General features: G+C 40.2%; 1 protein-coding gene across 2 annotated transcripts in view; it reads left to right on the top strand.

The window, feature by feature from the left end:
* LOC102573404 (contactin-6) overlaps positions 1 to 19,996 on the top strand; it is a 223,649-nt gene that overhangs the window by 98,216 nt on the left and 105,437 nt on the right. The window contains exon 4 of one of the 2 annotated variants that reach the window (XM_019499811.2): positions 283 to 458. In XM_019499811.2, coding sequence (XP_019355356.1) covers positions 283 to 458 — 176 coding nt within the window. The remainder of the gene's footprint in view (positions 1 to 282; positions 459 to 19,996) is intronic. The other variant, XM_019499814.2, reaches the window with a different exon arrangement.

Consider the following 19,996-nt stretch of genomic DNA (forward strand, 5'->3'; position numbering starts at 1 on the left):
CTCCCAACTGGTTGGATAATTTAGTTTGTGTGAATAAGTTATAATTACTTTTTGCAAACAACTGGTAACTAATGTAAAAATCAGTAAAGATTTTCAAAATAATGGAAATATTGATATTGTTAAGCTTAATATAAAAAAACAGCCAGCTGTGAAAAACGGTATGATTCTGTGATATTTAACCATGCGTTTATTGTTACAGGTATGCTACATCACACTATTTAAAGATAAATATGATTAGGCTCTGTAAATTATAAGCATAATTTGATTTTTTTCCCCTCAAAGGTGGAAGCAAAATGGCACAGATATTGATCTTACCATGAGTTATCACTACAGGTTGGTTGGAGGCAGCTTGGCAATCAATAACCCACATAAAAAACAAGATATTGGAACATACCAGTGTTTGGCCACCAATTCATTTGGAACAATTCTAAGCAGGAAGGCAAAGCTTCAGTTTGCATGTAAGTTGGAAAGATCATATTTATTAGAGCCTTATTTTCAAGTTAATTCTGTATGTGTAATCTAATGTTTTGGACAGTGAAAGTATTACTGATGACTACATTAAAAGGCTTGGGATTAGTGCTGAGAACATTTGAAGTTAAAAAAACCCCAAAAAACAAAAACCCAAACAAGTATTAACATGAAAAGCAGACATCTAATTTCTATAGTATCCAGAGCACAACAATTATCTATATACACTGAAAAGTTACAAATGATGAATGTAAATACTCCTGTTTACTAAAGATGCTCCTTTTGTTGCCCCCAAAAAGGGCTCTTTTCTTGGTCAGAGTGCTCTTCATTAGTTATCTGCTTCCATACCTAGCCACAGGTGGGGGAAAATGGTTGCAAAAGGCTAGGCTTTCCATTTGCTGCAGCATAATGAGGTCCAGCAGAGTCACGCAAATGTCACACCCGTAATTATCTCAGTGACATTTCGTTACATTAACAGACATTTAGTAAGATGCACTCTCCTTCCTTATATACTATGGAAAAAAATGGTGTTGTGCTTTGATGAAATATGCCATATTTCACCTGGATTGGTCCAAGTTGAGATTTTAACTTTGAATCATTGCAAGCATGATTATTTTAACCCCCCTTTTTTCATTTCCTCGCATTTTTGTGTGGTGACTAAATTCTGTTGATGCCCTCAAAGAAAACGCGGAGAACCACACATTTTATTCCGCTCATTTTTCAGTCTAAAGGTCTGTGCTGTCTGTTGCTGGGAGAAAGCAATTGTTTTCAAACCTCATTAATAAAACATACATCTAAAGCCAACCTTGTGTCGCTATTTCAGACACCAGCAAAAATATTAATTATTAATCCTGTTCTATTTCTCATAGCAAATTTCATGTCACAGAGGTTATGCAAAGGAGACATTAGAGGTCACAAGGGTTCACAGACTCTCTTTTAGTACAGCTGATCAAGTGGTCTATCATTTGTACCATGTTTCATCATTTTTCCCATTGAATTTCTCAAACAAAGGGTTTGCCTCTAGAGCTGGTCAAATGGAAACCAAATGTTGCTTCATCCAGTTCTCACTGCTCTTATATTTGCTTTGCTTAAATATTTCTGCAAGCAACAGGTGGTTTTTTTTTCATGATAGATGAATGCCAGGCTGGGCAATAACATTCGTTTAGTGGCAGAACTAAATCCCTTTAATAGAGAAGCAGCAGCAGAGCAGACATCTTATTGGGGGGGTGTGGAGCGGGGGGCAGTGAGTGAATAGCAAAAGCAGGGTAGATCAGGAAGGGAACTGGAGAAAGAATAAAGGAGAAATTAGTGAGAAGAGGAAGGAATCAGGAGAAAAAAAAGGGTGCACGAGAGGAACAGAGAAGGAACAGCTGAAAGGAGCAAATCCTTGCCCATTATGTGCATACTTCTCAGACGTTCTTGTAGAGAGGGACTTGAACTAACAGTCCAGTGTCAAATCTGAAGAAGAAAGTCCTCCGTTTTGTCATCAGCTGAGACACTGTCCAGGTAGGAGGAAACAAATATCCATCAGGGGCCTACCAACAGGATCCCTTGAATGGTACCAATTATTTTCTTCTGAAGATTTCTAAGAAGGCTCCTTTTCACAGACCCTCGCTGCAGTGTGAAGGGGAAAGAAAGAGCTACTTCCTAAAAGGAGCCTAAATGAAGAAAAGAGGGGCTCATTTCAACGACTTTTTGAGTTATTTGTTTTTTTTACCTTAGAAGAGGGAGGGAAAAACCTCCTCTCTTCTGGGCTATGGTTACATGATGTTTTCCTACCGTTGTTGGCATAAATAATCAGTACCCACACTAAAGAGGAAGATAGCCAACACACATTGATTCCTTACGTGGAGCTTCTGTTTCAAGTAATATCTACTCAAGTGGTCCATTAACATGGGGAAAAAAAAGTTCATCAGGGAATAGAAGAGAAATCCTAGACAACGTTTAGCCAAAGAAGTTGAAAAGGTGAGAATAACTCTGAGAAAAAGCTGTAAAAAGGGCATATATTTCCAAGCTCTGCCACAATAATTTTGGTTTTAGTGGTCCGCACATGCATTTGATCTGGGAGTAGTTTGCTCACGAGTAAACTACTTGAGAGTAAACACTCCCAGGCAGACGTCTACACGTGCAGGGACTCAGGAGCTCATGGCACCAATCTGCTCCCACCCCGGCCAGCCCTGCACTAGCCTCCTGCAGCAGCCAGGGAGCTCTAGGCTCCCCTTGGGTGGTAGCCCAGGGGCTGGCAAGGAGTATGGCCAAGGATACAGCTGTCTTGCAGGGGGCGGGGAGGGATGGCTGGGACACTGCTCCCAGGGGGCTGCCAGCTGCTGGGGTAGGCTTTGCCACCAGCCGCCAGGTGGGGACAATGTTCCCATGCCCCAGCAGCAGGAAACTCCTGGCCCCAGCTCCCTGATCGGGGGAAAGGGACTTGGAAAGAGCTGCAGGGGAGGGAAGGCCCCCTGCCCTGATATGCTGTTGGAGAAGCTACCAGCAAGACCACAGCTGGGCAGGGAATCCCCACCCAGCTGGGGACTCACTGCTAGTTGTAAGTAGGAGTAGTCTCAGACTCTCCAGCCATGGAGTGGGGGCTGGGAGCTCCCTGCTGATAGAGGCTGGGGTCACAGAGCTGGGTGGGGAACAGGCTCTCCAGCCCCTGCCCCGCAATCATGGAAAGGAGACATTCCCCACCGAGCTGGGGGTTCACTGCTAGCTACCCCACTGGTGGATCAGGGGTAGGGGCCTGGGACCTGCCCCACTCCTGCAGCTTTCTTTACCCTGCACCTCAATCACTCAAATCTGTGCATGGGGCTGGGACCTGCCCTGACCAAGACAGTTGCCAGGCCCACTTCCACAGTTACAGGGCAGGGGCTAGAGAGCCTGTTCCCCACCCATCTCTGCACCTGTTTCCCACCCAGCTCCACAACCACAGAACAGGTTCCCTAGTCCCCATCAGCAGGGAGCTCCCTAGTAGGATTGTTTGTCCAGGCCAAAACCACGTAAATGTTTTAAACCTTCCACGCTACAAAAGAACCCAGCATTAAATAAAGAAAATATGCTTAACACCATACAAGAAATAATGGCCACAAGCTAGCAAAGAGCAGATTTAGATTGGACATTAGGAAGAACTTCTTCACAGTTCGAGTGGCCAAGGTCTGGAACGGGCTCCCAAGGGAGGTGGTGCTCTCCCCTACCCTGGGGGTCTTCAAGAGGAGGTTGGATATGCATCTGGCTGGGGTCATCTACACCCAGCACTCTTTCCTGCCTATGCAGGGGGTCGGACTCGATGATCTATTGAGGTCCCTTCCGACCCTAGCATCTATGAATCCACCAGAAGCACTGAACTCAACAATAGTTACGGTCCTTGGTGATATATTTGTATATCAAGCAGTTTGTTTTACTTAACGCCCATGTACATAAAGGCAAGATGTGATGTAATGTGCAATGAACACCATCCACACCGCCAGCCATGCTACACTTGCAGGTCAGGAGCTGCAATTGTGGGATCCCACCTTACATCTCATCTTACATTATTTGCCAGTGCAGGGGGAGCCTGGGATTGGGATCAGGCTTCTTTTGCACTGGCAAGAAGCAAGCTCCTGTGTCTGAGAGTTGCTCTCAATTGATCACTTCTTCCACTGTGGTGATCTCCCTACCCTGGGTGTGCGCAGAATCCCTGGGGCCAGAGGATCACCCCATGAGTGATCTCCTTACCCTAGTAGTGTGGGAAACCCCTGGTATTGGCAGATCATCATGATCCTCTGGCCCTGGGGCTTTCCCACATCCACAGGGGAGAGGGACCACCTCTGTAGTAATCCCCTAACCCCAGGGGTTTTATGCACCCCCCAAGCCTCAGGGATCATGGCAGCCATGATCCCGAGTGCTCCAAAAAGTTTCCTGTTGGGCCTGGTGGACCCCTGCAGCTGGGATCCCAATCAGCTGTTACATGTGTAAATTCAAGCCAGATAAAAACCAGTTATACAGTTAGTATACACTTTCAAGGTATAACTTTATAGCTGTGTGCAGCTTTTTATTGTGCGATAGCTACTTTGCACAGGCAGCTGATCTCCAGTGAATTGCACAACAGCTGCAAGATGCAGAAGGGACCTTAGATTTCACATTCACAGGGATGCACTTCCTCAGGCTTCTTCTGGCAACTGTTTGGAGCACAGATTATCAATTCCTACTTGTTCACAAACAGATGAATCAGTACGTACCAGACAAAATTACTACTACTAATATAACTATGCTGAAATATTTGAGAAGGCAGCAATAAATTGGAAGTGGATCTTGATTTCAGGTAGGATATTATATTGCTAAAGGCAGTAGCAGGAACTTGCATCTTTTTCCTTGAGAATCAGAGGACAAGTGAAAACGTAGCATACAAATTACCTTATTTCCACATGCAGATGAAAAAAAGTGTGATTGGGTAAGATAGGTCCTGATTATGTGGCCCTGAATCTGCTTTAAGAAAGAAAAGACAGTGACACTGAAATCTCTCTCAGATAAGATGGAGAGATGCATGGGGTAAAATGCTGGATGACTGCAAAGATAAGGGTTTAAGTTCATTTCATTTACTTATTTTCCTCAGTGATAACTACATCATAGCCTCTTGTCCTTGTCATGACTGCTCAGTTTTTCAGCGTGTTCAACCTCCATCCAGTGACAATGAGTGCTATAATTTGCTACAAGGGGGGGGTTGGCATATTTGGAACCAAAGAAAAGAGGGCTGAAACCAGCGTGGTGCAAAATACAATAATAACTCATAAAAGGAAATGTCTTGGGAAATTAATTACTGACTTTTCTTTGTCATCTGGAAACTAAATCTTAATACCACTATACACTGAGTACATTGAAGTCAAGTAGTTCATTTCTTATGCCAAGACACTACAAACATCAGTGGAAGATTAGGGAATGTTAGGATTAAACTGTTGCTTTGGGTCAGAAAATAGGATCAGGCCCTGAACTTGTTTTTAATTCAGTCAGTTTACAAAAGTTTGTGTTTCCAGGAGGGAGAGAGCTTGTTCTGTTACATTTTGGCATAAAATAAGGAATAGCCCAATTCTGCTACCCTTACAAAGAGTGGTATCTTGCAATATGAGCAGTAATACTCATGTCAGGGTCAGTTAGGCCCTGAACTTTCAAACTGCCCCTATGTGGACTTCAGGTTGAGTCTAGAAGAGTTCAAGGATCCAAGACTCCTGCCCTAGGAGTCGATGGAGTCATAAGTTGAAGAATTCGGGCCCCAATATGAATGAATGCTCAAGCCAATGAATACTCAAGTCAACTCAAGTCAGTCCTGAGGCCGCAGCGAACGTTGGGACACATTAGATGCTGTGCATCATTGGTGATTCTTTGGGAAAAGTTACCTGGTGGTATCTATCTCCTCTCCAGGTATGGATGGCTGGTGGCTTGCAGGTTGCTCCTCCGCCCTTTGATAAGTCTTGTTTTTAGTCCTGCTGGATGTCCGTACGCCCTCCTCACTCAGGCTAACTCAAGTGGGGGTACCCGTTTAGTCGCTGGCAACCCAACCATGGAACAGGCTGTACTGGCTTATATGGTACCAGATAGTAGAGCAAGAGAGACCTGCCCTGATGGGACTACTGGATATTAAAGATGATGTAATCAGATCCTTTATACATAAATAATAGTAACAGAAGGAATTGTAATGATGTTGTAGTAATTGCTACTTACTATTCTAAACATAATTGATTCACGTTGTTCTTATTCCCTAATTTCACACTGCACTCCATTTGTTTCCTGTATCCACCTGTTATACCACATCCTAAGAGCCTTTCTGGCAGGATATGCCTTTTTTTATGACATGCATTCAATTCCTAGGACAATGAGACTCTGAACTCTGATTGAAATGGCCTCTTGGGTGCCTGATTTGAATAATAAGAAATAATTCTAATAATACATAATGAGATTCAACCCAGCTTCTTGTTTTGAAAAGGACCTTTTAGATTCATGCCTCTCAAAGGTAAATAAGGAGGGAATTATATTGCAAAGTATTGCTACTCAAAGCATCTCAGAAAGTCGTCTTCAAACTTATTGAACATATATTTATTGCATCTCTCTATATAACTTGGGACAAATACATTATTTTTCCTCCAAATTACAAGCTCTTTTTTTTTTTTTGGAGTAACAAAGCAAGTGCTGCATGAGATTAGAAATATACCTTCAGGTTCCACTGGAGTTTCATGCTTATACACCATTAAAAACAGAGCTGTCAAATGAAACTGCAGGAGGAATATTGTACAGGAGGAAGCAACATAGATTATTAAAGCTACAGGCTGAAAACAGCATCAGTGGGAGAAAGCAGAGGGTGAACATACGGATGCTGTAGCCGGACACATAGTACGGCAGTGCCTATATTATTAATATTTCTTGAGGAAAGTTTGCTTTTATCTTGAATAGAAAAGATGATAAAATATTCCCCATAAATATAAATTAAAAGTAGAAATGGCATTACAGCTTCAAGTAGTCAAACGTGGACATTTTTTTCCAGTAATTAATGTGCAGCTCTCATCTTGATAGGAGCTAGAATGAAACAGTTCAGATCCAGATCTGGATTTTCTACTGTTTTAAAAGTTTCAAATCATGGATTTTTTTCTTGGCCGATCATAAGAAGTGGGTCCACATCCAGTCTGCATTCTGACCCCATTTCCAAGCTATTCAGGACTTTCCTTTCAGAATGCCATTTATTGCCCATCATTTATGAGACTAATTAGCCCCAGTGCAGAAAGCCAGCACAAGCCCTTCCATAATCCTTAAATCCTGATTAAATGGAGCCTTGGAGAGAGAATAATCTCAAATAGTGGTCTAGTGACAGGGAAGGACAGTGCAAGAACCATTGGATTTAAAAAAGATCCATCAATCCCAAAATATGCAAGTGGTGCAGAGGCATTTCAGTTACTGTTCAAATCAATAAGATAGAGCAGTAGTCAAGCAGTCCCTCTTTCTTCTTCACCAAACTTCACAGTCTCAAGAATTAGTCAGAGGAATAAGAAAATATTTTGAGGGACCCAGCCCAAATCTTGATGAACATTAAATTAGCCACGGGTTCTACGCAGCACATTATTTTCCAACTCAGAGATTTAAGATTTGGCACAGAGTCTTCTCACTTGAGCAGTTTTTTTGGATTGTTATGTTTACAAAATGTAGGATTAAAAATGTCTGGCATTGGCACTGTCTAGGGACCTGCTGTGCTACAGTCATCTCCTTGGTAATGCTGCCACCAGAAAATGGTGTTTTTGGAAGTGTCAGAGAGTCAGTAAAAATAGCAAATTAAGTTCTGTAATTTCATTGCTAGAAATACCAACAGTCAGTTCATAGCAATGTAAGAAAACCCACAAGAGGAAAAAAGCATCCAAATTCATAAAAGCATTGTGACCAGTGGAGTGGGTATTTCTCTGGTACTGCGGTGTCAGGATGCATTTTTGTCATGCATATTAATTGCTTGTTTTGCATGAAGCATGTCTATTTTTATGAATGAGTGAGTATCTTGCAACTCACATTTAATTCCTTAAAAAAAAAAAAAAAAGTCATAAGGAAGTGTGGGAATGCTGCTTCAACTAGAATGCTTTCCCTTGTGTAGCAGGGATTTGCTTTAATTATTTCATCAGCTTTAAGTAAAAGTAACTGTATGTAAATAACTGGTCTTGAGGGAAATACCCATAACCAGCTGCAGTAAAATAGTCTGTCCATGCCCATTATAATTATTTCTTTATGTTTCCAGACATGCGTACAATACAAAAGAATACAAGCATATTCCAGAAATGACAAGTTAAATAAAAATACAGTGGAAAAGATGACTACACTGCAAAACAAATTATGTGCAAAAATATCATTCATGACTATTCATAGAGATTGAAAACAGAAGACCAAATATTATTTAAAACATCCAATTTGTCAGGGATCTTAAATGAGATTCTCTCTAATACATGCAAATCACTCCATCACGTACTCCATCACTAATCAGGGAAGCAATGATGATTTCTATTTAATTCAGATGCATTTCTTTGCTGTGCAAAAGTCGCTTGTCACAAACCTTAATTTTTACTTATGCAGTCAAAGAAATATTGACAAAAACTAATTCACATGAAAGATTAATAGTTTTCAAGTGAAAATAGAAACCTTAGCTAAGTTCAGACAGCCCAGCCACCGTTTTTAAAAATCTCCCCCTCCTAGTATTTTATGGATAAATCCACTTGTAAATTAAGATATTTTTCTTGGCATTTTGGGAACAGATTGAGAACTCATATTCTATTTGATTCCTCGGAGTCAGGTGCTCTTCAGTGTGCAAACAGGATTGGAATCTGCAATTCTCTCGGCGAGAACAGCTCATGTCCCATTTTCTTCCTCCCTCCTCTTGGCTGAAGTTAGGGTTGAGTGTTGGCAGACAAGCCTACCAAAGTTTGGATGCAAATGCTGGAATGGGAGTAGTTGCAAAAAATCTGGAATTTCCAAGTGCCCTAACATGTTGTTTGCCTGAATGTTGCAAAATTATATCCTGTGTTAAGGAAGAATCATAGAGGCTATTGCCTCTCCAGAACAGAGTCTGTTCTGCTTTAGAATATATATGCAACTCTCCATTCACACTTAACCCTTTTAGGAGAAGAAATTAAAAGCATTCAGGTCCATTTAGTCTTTGCTAGATCATGACAGTCTCAGGTATTTGCAAAACTCTATTAGAGTATTTTTGTACGAGATGCTCAGTAAGCATGAAAGCCCACTTTTCTTCTGATTACTTCATCATGTTGTTTACCTTTGACTGCACACAAATTACATGAACATCACAAAGCAATATAGCATGCCTCAAAATGTCATAACCCTTTTTACTTGTACCGTATGTTTTGAAACAGAAAATGGAAAAATCAATCCAGTTAAATCAGATCAGATATTCTGAATTTAAGAAGTCTGAACATGCATGAATTTCATTCTAAATAGCTTATACACTTCAAGGCTGCCTTAATGTTATGCTACTATGCGTGCGCTGAGATGCTCTTTGCAATTATTACAGCCACTAAATCTTTAATCACAATATAATATCTACTGCTTTCTCAGCTTTCAAGCCACTGATTACCGATTAATTACCCAAAAAATGTTTGCATACTGATCAGCCTATCTTCCCATATTATGTGACCCAAAATTATTGCAGCATGTTTTTTTGCTCAACAATAATTGTATGAATTCTATAACATGTCCAGTTTTGTCCCCCCCCCCCCGCCTTGAGATTTCAATTTTTTCAATTTTCCTAAAGATGTTTGGAAACTAAGTTAGTTTTTTAAAGTGATTTCAGACATTAGTGGTCCTATCAATGTAGTTATTTTGAGAGATGTTACCTTAGGTCTCATCCTGACTTGGAGCCAGTGTATAACCAGGTCTCTCTATGAACAACGAAACAAGTAGCAAGGAGAGGAGGTGAGACCTCAAGTAATGTCCCTGGTCCATAACAGCAGCAGATTCCTTTCCAAAGTACATTGAGTCTGTAGTACTAGCTAATGGTTGGTGGAGACTGAGCCAAGCATCCACTTATCCATGACCCCTTTCTTTCCACTTCTCAGTTTCCTGTGAGAAGACAAGTATAGTCTCCCACTTTGAATTGCCTTGTGCTAAATGCAATGTACTATATATTTAGTATGATTTATGTTGTACAGTATGCCTTCAAAAGCGATCCCATAGCTACAGTACAGAAGCACAGGTCTCAACTTTCCTACCTGTATAAGACCAGACACAATACAGTTCAAATTGGGTATATCCTGCTTTGATAGATCCAATGTATTCATCCTCAGAAAAACCACGCAGTGGTAATTTTTAAGTGCCACCCATCCAAAGTGAAGAAGGATGCTTTGCATCCTAAATATCATCCAAGGCTTTTCTAAGTATATAGTTGGTCCAATAAGAAAGATCACCAAAAACCCCCCAAAAACTTTGCCCTCTGCAATTTCTCCCAGGTGAGGAAAGACCAGCTTGATACATCAGAATTCAAAGCAAAAACCTGAGGCGATGCTGGGAGGAGAACAAAATACTTTGAAGATACCTTGCTATTGACATCTGTCCTTATATTATTAAAACTGGTTTGTAGCCCTAAATTCCCTTTTGGCTTCTTCACTATGATTGGATACTCAGATATGGCAGCTATGGCATAATAAATACATTCTCCCATCTGTGGTTGAAGAGGCTGTATCCACCAGCAAGAAGTGCAATCATCTAGATAAATGTGCCTGGAGCTCAGAAATCCAACTCATTATTACCTAGAAACAAAACCCATAGCTTGGAAAAGCTCCACTCAAGAAAAAAAAAAAAAATGAAGAGATTCATCTGTTTATTAGGACAAATAGCTGCAGCCACTCCACCCACCCCATGCTCCTTTTTTGCAGTGGTTCATCCTGATCAGAATTGACATCCAAGTCCTCCATGGAAATGGCTTCAGACGTCTAAGAAATCTTTTCTCCACAACTATGTGCTCCTGTTGCAGCTACTTTCAACAGGAACAATTAAACTGTAAAAACCTGAAACTCATTAACTTGAAGATCTCTTCATGTTGCTATGATAGTGTGAAGTGGCCTTACAATGAGCATAAGTCACATTTATATTTGCTTTCAGCCCATTTCTGTATTACCAGATTGGAGCTTAATGTGACAATCAGGTCCTAAAACTATAGGGAGAGGTCTGCAATGCAAGAGACCTTCCACAAACTGGATTTGAATTACTCAGCTTACTCCTATATGACCAAAAGCTCTCATTACTTCCAAAATTAAATGTACAATTTACTTGACTTTCTTTGAGCTTTCCCTTATTAATTTCTTCCCAGAGGTTAGAAGCTTAAATCTTGAGAACAAGCGGGAAGAAGCTAAGAGGATGTATTGAACTAGTGTGTTAAAAAACTGGGCCTGGCCACAGTTCTTTTCTGGCCAGCCCAAAGAAGAGTCAACGTAGAGTCAGTTTTCTTCTGGTAAGATTTCTCCCTCTGGGCTGGCATATTGGCAGAAACTAGCATAGATCCACCTCTCTCTCGACAACAAGGATGCCTAGTGCTGATGCTATTAGCTTGGGACCTCGGGAGCCCTTCAATATTCTACTCTGCTAAATTATTTCTGTATAGCCCTGAACAGGGAATGTAGGATCAAATCCAGAAAAGGCCTTAGACTAGGGCAGTATGAAGTTTCAGTCACTGATTCGAGTCAGCAGAGATTTGGCCCAATTCAGTGGCTGAATCTCTGAATCTGAAATGAATCAGGAGACCCTTTAATCTCTCTGAATAGAATTGGAAACCTCCAAATTGATTTGGAGATATTCGGAAAGGTTCGGAGATTCGGACATAGAAACAGCTTTAAATGTTTTTTCTACATACCTCAAGGTACCGGGCAGCTCATGAATGCTGAGATGCTGGGGCAAATGGAGCATCCCACAGGAGGAGGAGTCCTCAGCGCACTCGTCAGCAGACCCAAAATTGGACCAGAAGTACTTCCGGTCCACTTCTGGGTTCACCGCTGAGCATGTGTGTGTGGAGGGGAGGAAGCTGCACTCCTGTGGGATGCTCCAACTGCCCCACCATCAACACATTCATGAGCCACACCTGGTACCTCGAGGCATGTAGAAAAAAACCACTTAAAACTGTGTCTGTGTCCAAATCGCTGATTCTCTGAAACAGCATCAAATCTTCAGATTTGGATTCAGCCAAATTGAATCAGGACAGTGATCCAAATCAACTAATCGCATCACTGTTCCCAATTCAGGCCAAAACCAAATCCAAACTGAATACGGCCCGTTTCGCACACCCCTACCTTAGACCCACAAAATGGGACTTCAGCAGAATGTCAGTGCTTATGCCCAAAATTTAATCCTAACTTCTACTAGCTTCTACCTAACCCTGGAGTAGCTTAAACTACCCAGTTGTTCTTAGAGTTCCTCTAATACTTAGACTTTCACCTGCAAAACGTTAACACCTCTGTTGTTAAGAGGGTTGTTGTATTATTAAGAGCCAGAAACTAGGCACTGTTAGGGCTTAATTGATGACTGTTACATACAGACAGTAGTGGGCTCCATGGAAAATGCAGTTGTGGTCACTCCTTCCATCCTTCAGAGAATCTAGGCTTTATTCACTGTCTGCCCTTGCTTGTAAAGCAGGGATACACCACAAAGAGTTGCAAGGACCATCAAATATGGTGAGGTGCACAAACACCATGGTAATAGGGACCATAAGCAACTACAGAATTTTTTTTGAGTATATTATTTACTCTACTGTAATTCCTATATTAGTGTTTATCTTAAATCAGTCCATCACAAGTTGTATTGGAAAAGCAATATGTGATTGAGATATTGTTGGTAACAGAACATCTCCAGGTCCCAGAGCTGTTAGATTCTGATTGATAAGATTTAATATTTTTGAAGGGTAAAACCAGGCTCTTTATTTGCAGTGTGGGTGAATTTCCTTTTTTATCTGTCTTACTTTCACTGCAGACAATATGACTCAGATTCCAATAAATTATTGAATGCAATATCCACAATGTCCACATGAAGTTTTTTATTATTATTTTCTGTTTGGAATGAAAAAAAATAAAAAGATAGGAGGGTTGGAAAAAAAGGAAAAATCACATCAAATTTATGACTGGTTCATTGAATAAAAGTAATGAAATTAGTTTATTTATTGCTTATTCATTCTTGCAGCTCAGACTAACCTTCCTTAATATCAATTTCAAATGCATAAGATAGATCTCATTTATTCTATGGTTCATGTTCAAGGGATGGAAAGAGTCATCTTCATAAATAGCTTTCATAATGAAAGTTAGAAAGGCCACAAACTTAGCTATTCAATGTAAAAAGGATTAAATCTGATATAGAGAGCCATGTTCTTCATTGCACTGTAAATTTTCACATCTTATTAAAAGAGTGTTATTTAAGAGAACCTGTTGACAAATGCTGTACCCGAAACCTAGAGATGAAGTAAAATAACATAGTTATGGCTTTTTTGCACAAATCACTCAGGTGAATTCAAGAAAATTCCTATGCCCCAATGACACATTTGTATTGCACCTGGACTCCATAAATGTACCATAACCCCCAGGGGATTAAAAGGTGTTGGGGGAGAAGGGAGGAGAGGTTTATTGTGCATATGCATACAGATATACTGAGAAACTTGGTCTATAAGGGAGTGTTAACACACAGAAGAGAACAATTTGAGCTAAGAGTTAATGCTTTTGCTGAAATAAATATTTTCCCACAAGGGGCCAAATGTATCCTTAGGGTAACTTCATTCAAAGTCACTGCAGTTATTTTGGAGATTAATTTGGTGCAAGAGATTTAGACTGTGGAGGAAAATCTGTTTTTAAGAACATACCAATCTGGAGAAAACTCATGCAGACGGCAAAGCAACTCTGCGATGACAGGTGACAAATGGACTGTGAGATGACAAGCGAGAAAACTGCTCAAGAATATAAAATATTAAAAATATATTCCTTACTATTTTTTCCTTTTGAGAAGGTCAGTTCTGTGGATATGGCTCTGGCCTCTGGATGAAGTTTGGAGTAGAAGCCCTAGGGCTCCATCAATACTCACTAGTCAGTACAATTCATCCTTGCTCCGTTCTGAAGTGTATTTTAATATTTTATGCTGTTAACTTTATAGATGAAAAAAAGAGAGCCACAAAAATAGATGTAGACCAGCTTGTAGGACATTAGAGCATGTGTGTTTCTGCAGTGTTTCTTTGTTCATGAAGAAAAATAGCAAGTCAATGACAGCTTTCTTAACTTCAGTTGTAGTCTTCTCCTGTTTTATGGCGTGTTAAGTAACGAACAAAATTCCATACCCAATTTGAAAACTTACATTACACTAAAGCATCTTTAGTAATAACATTTTAGGACAGTATAGTCTCACTTTTAATTACAGTTTTTTTTGTAGTGAGCAGAAAGAGTGAAATTAAGTAATGATGAATTGCTCAGTCCTAGGACATGTAGACTGGCTCAGTGGTCAGCTAGCCCAGACATTCCAGTTGAAGCTAATGTGGAATCCCAAGAGAAGTCTGGTGACTCTCAAGTTGTCATAGCAGAGTAATTAGGGGCAGATAGAGAAAAAGAGAGTGGATTTCATTTGAAAAGAACAGGAGAAATAGTGTACAATGACCAGAATTGGTACGTCTCTTGGGGGAATAATTTGGGGGAGTAAGGGTTGGATGCCTTCTGTTAGAGAGGCAGAGCAGATCTGTGTTGTATTCCAGGTGGAACAATAAAAGAAGAGCAATAAATATCATACAAACCTTTCATTCTGTCCCTGCTTAAATGGGACACACAAGGATTGTCTCCCTGGTAATTCATAAGAATCAGCATTGAGTTACACTGAGTATCCAAGAGCTACAGCTCTTGTGGCAATTAAAGATCATAATAATGATAATTTGGAGACTTATATACCATATATTTCTGAAGGGAACAGAACAGTTACTACTGTATAGAGGCTCTTTAAATGTTTAGTGGATAATTCAAGGATATAAATCAGAGTGGAAAATGCTAAGCAGCTTTTTGGCTGTCTTAATTAGAGATAATGTTGCTCTTAATCTTAAGATTGAATTTATGCAAAATCAATGAGAATGTAAAAAATTAAGATTAGATGGTGTGAAGAAAGAAAGATCAATAGTATTGACATTGCTCTCACAATGTATGGACTGCTAAAGGATTTATTTGCTAAGTTTACTCTACTTTTTAGAGTTGTTAAAAGTGCTGTGTAACCCAATTAAGTTTCTTAGGAAGGAAAAGATCACCCTGCCTACTGCTGTGATATGTAAAATATGAATCTGTTGCACCAAAGTAACTAGTCTCTAGGGTTGAATGTCTTGCCAAGCAATTTATTCAGAATGTAGAGTTGCAGAGTCACAGGTGGAATTAAATTGGGAGGGTGGAGGCTTTTTCACCCTTAATGATAAAGCAGGCATCCTGTTTTTTTCTGCTAAAAAAACAAAACAAAACAAAAGAAAACAAAAAACAAAAAATCCCATTTATCAGTTTAAGAAAAAGTAACCTAAATTCCACATTTTTCCATGATTAAAATTAAACTTCTCTCTCTCTGGAATGTGGAATTTACTTTTTTCTTAAACTGAAAATTTGGATCTTTTTTAGCAGAGAAAACCAGGATCTATCTATATAAAATCTCTCCCTCCCCCCCTCATATATATATATATATATATATAGGTGTTAATCATCAGTCATACCAATCAAAGTACTGTTCAGCTCAAAAAAGATAGCTGTAACCTCACTGGCATTTTTGTGCCAAAACTGTTACATAACACAGAACAAATTGGGCATGTTCAGGAGTAAAGCTGGGGCACTACCTCATGTTGGGTCCAAGCTTCACAGCCTCTGGAGCCTTCTGTCTTACAGACCCACTGCGTATGTGCCACCGTTAGTCAAGCCAGGTACATTCCAGCCTGTGGCTAATGAGTGGATTAATTAGCTCTGCAGTCAAGTGTCACACTCTACACATGTGCTGGTATTAGGGTGTAGTAAATTAATGAACATGTTGGAAGATAGGACTGTTGGGGAAAAGTACAGTATTACTGTAGAATTATTAACTGCAGTGAAATGCATGTGTAAATGCTGACACAGGCCTAAACTGCACCTGGTCAACCCAGGCAGCAGGGGGCCAGACTCCTGCCTGCTGGCCAGCCACACAACTCTATGTTGGGCATACTTGTGTTCCAGCCATCCCTTCTACTGCCCGACGCTGCCACCCAGAGCCTGGCGCTAACCCCTGAGCATGCTGCCAGCCTGGGTCTGCTCTGCCCTGGCTCAAAATGCTGCCATCCTGAACACACATGTGAACCCAGCAGCATTATACTCTGGCTCAGACAGCTCTGGAATGTATCCCTTGGTATTAATTGCACATGTAGATGCACCCAGTGAAGCATAACACTTCAGGAGCCCCTTTTCCAGGAAACAAAGGGCTGTGCCTGAGAAAAATGTTTGTGTTGGAATTAAATAGATAAGGATCCTTTCTTTGAGATGGATAGGTGCCATCTTGGACAACAAAATGGCAATGGAATTAGGGACCTCCACAGGTAAAAGCAAGAGATATGACTAACTGTAATTAAGAACCAGGCTCTCAACATGGGGCTATAACAAACTTGCATCCTTTTTACCCATAACCTCATTCACTAATAGGTTATAGGAAATATTAGCATCATAAAAAACTTAAATCACAGATAACAAATCCCTAAGTGGCAGATGATAAAATCTTCAACAAGGATTTCTAACAATGGGCTTTTTCTGAAAACTGCTGAATTCAGAATTTTTTTTAATCACATTTCCCTTGGAGAAGAATTGCATTGCAATACACCTTGCCCAGTTACATTGACCATTCATAATATTATGCGGTATAAAAAGAGAAGAAACTCAAAACCATCCTGATGTATCACAAGTAATCTCATCTCAATAAAAATGAGGCGAAAAAAGCCCATTGATTTTTCCCAATGAGGATTTCTAACTTGTGAAGTGCTCTTACTTCTAATGTCTTAGCACTCATTGTATTGTGCAATAACAGTCTATAATTACAAGTATAATATTTGGGATTATGTAATGACAAAACATTTATGGAAAAAAATCAAAAGTTCAAGAAAGCATGAAATTGCATTAATTCAGATGAACTGTTAGTAATTATGCAAGGTGATAAATTGGACTTGCTCTATTTGTCTGTAACAATCTCATATATTAAAATCCTCTTATTTCCTTGTTTGCTAGTTTGTAATACAGGGTGTCTGGATAGTCGCTCTTAAAATGAGCTAATATCTTTTTAATGATAAACACACTGTTTCCCCCCCTCCCTTCTGGAAATATATCTGCAACAAAACATCATTTAAAAAAAACACCAAACAGCTCTCCAATCTTCATGCACTTTTAATACAAAGTACATCAAGAGTTAAAACTGTTGCAAAACCTACTTTGTTATAGTCCCATACCTAGTGTCTAAATAATGGTGTAAGTAATAACACATCTAACAGGACCTCAAAACACAGTGCGTTTGCTAGGGTCATGGGCAACTTTCCGGGGCAATTTTGCAGCCTGAAAATATGCATGAGATCACAATATAACCTTATGTTATTGCAGCAGTAGCAAGTTGCCCTGAGCAATTCCTCTGTAAAATATGGTGCCCTGATTTGGTAGGATAATGTAGTGATCCACCAGAAGATTGGCTGTCCAGTCTTCTCTCACTTTAAACCAGCGTGGCATCAAATATTCAGGAGACTGTCTCCTCAGTGTAAGTAATAGAGACAAAAGAATTATTCCATATCGCTGTGTCAAAAATAGTGTGAGCTGAGGTGAATAAAATACTTCCTTCACAAGCCATGGCCCATTTTTTAAAGGAAGTATAACTCTAACTAAAACTTGTTTGGATCCCATGAGATATTGAATAAATGGTATCTTAAAAATAGAAAATAAACATTGCCCTGATTTTGATAACAAGTAAACAACCCCTCCCTCCCCCCCAATTCATACAAGACAAAAGCAGTGTTTCCCCACCAGCAGTTTTGGCCAGGTTTGCAACTGGAAGTGCTGTGATAAAGACTGTCCTCGTAATGTTTGCAGCTGTAACTGAAAGCAGAAGCGGAGGAAATGTCATGAAAAAGAGGCTATTTTTTGACATTTCCAATTCATATTTATAGACTCGGGAAGTTTGGATAGCTCTAACAGGGGTTTTGACAAGCATTTCCAACCGGACTCGCGCTATGCACATTTTGTTTGTGTTCACCTAAATCATTCATCTCTTATTAAGAGCAGGGGAAGGGAGACCATGCATAGGATTTCATTTACTCTGTGGCCTTGATGCTCGGTTCCAACAGCCCTGGGGGGGAGAAAGGGTGCAGAGGTCACACACACACACACACACACACACACACAGGCAGCAATCTTACCCATGCCAAGAACTCCTAAATGGTCCCCAGCTAAAGTGTTACTGCTGCCACCATATGCTTTTCCTGCCATGGCTGTTACTCAAAGTGGCAGCAGTAGCAGCCACCAAGGATTTGCTTGGGGTTCTTGGCGTGAGTATGTCGCCAGGGTGCGGGCTCCATAGTGTGGGGGTGGAGGGCAATTCCAACATCCCTCCAAATGTGGCACTTGAGGGCACTCCCACCTGCCCCTAGTTACACTACCAGTTCCTCCAACATGAAATGCAACTCAATCCCCATTATATTCCATATACTACCCAACACCATAATATATGCAAGCAAGAAGGTATAGTAAATTCTTAAGTATTCATGTGAATTCTAGATGCTGGAGCCCTTTAAAAACATGGAGTCAACTGTTCATTTTAGTTCACATGCAAGTAAAAGTTGGCAAGGCCCAATACAGAATCTGGTATGTCTATCTTAAACAAAAGTGGGAGGAGAGTAGGACTGAGAACTGGGTGAAGAATGCAAATGGAAAGTTGAAGTGGTCTCTGGGATGAGAACCAACCAATAAAGAATGGAGAGGATCCAAGATAAAAAAGTTTGGATTCATCTCAGGAGACTGGTTTTGCTCAAAGGCAATCCACCTCACTTGGAGATAGCTCACCCAGGTTTGGGCTACCAAACTCTATTTTAAAAAAGGTAATATTTCTGCCACTCAGCCATTCTAAAATTCTATACAAAACTTGAAATAAGCATGTTTTCAACTGCCTTTATGCAGCGGTGACCATAAAATACTTAGATTGCATTAACTGCTTTACTATTACTTATGTGGGATCTTTGTATCCACTGTGTAAGTGTGCCCCTATATCCAGTCTCACCCACCATGTAGTGAGATATTAGAATGCACTGATATACAGCTACCACATTCATTTAGAAGCAGTTTGCTTTACAATACTTCCAACAGTACTTTAGCTAAGAACATTAATACTTTCAATACTTTGGCTCAGAAAATTTATAAACTGCTGGTGCAAATCAGCATTTATGCAAATGTTTAGCATTAAACACTAAGAAAAGAAAGAAATATTTTCTCCTTTCTATGATTGATCATCACACCTACAAGTGTCGTAACATGAGCACACTGAACAGGAAATGCCTGTGTATATTCCAGGTGACATATCTCTAGGTATCATCATTCATCTCCTTAACTAAACACCTCACTGATCATATGGGTTTGCTTATCTTCTTTTAATTGCAGTGCTCTGCTTAGAAAGGCTCCTTTAATGTTCATTCTCCTCTGAAATGCTATTTATGTCACCTCTGCTTTCATTCTAATTGAATATCCACTTTTAAGACCCTCGGGCCATACCCCTCAGCAGATGCAAATCAACATAATTTTGTTGCTTTCAATGGAGATATAACAATTTATGAACAGATTAAGATCTGGCTCATTATGCCAACTCCATACTTATGTGTACACCCACCACTAAGCTGGAAGTTGCCCTACTCCACATACCAGAAACAGCCCTGTCCTCTTCTAAAATAGTTGCCGCAAAGTAACGTATGCTTGGTCTGCTTTAAGCATGATTCTCTCTTGCTGCGGTCTGCAAATATTCCCTAGCAAAAGATGACAACTTGCTGCCATGCACAGCT

The sequence above is a fragment of the Alligator mississippiensis genome, chromosome 12, assembly GCF_030867095.1.
Source record: "Alligator mississippiensis isolate rAllMis1 chromosome 12, rAllMis1, whole genome shotgun sequence".
NCBI lineage: Eukaryota > Metazoa > Chordata > Crocodylia > Alligatoridae > Alligator > Alligator mississippiensis.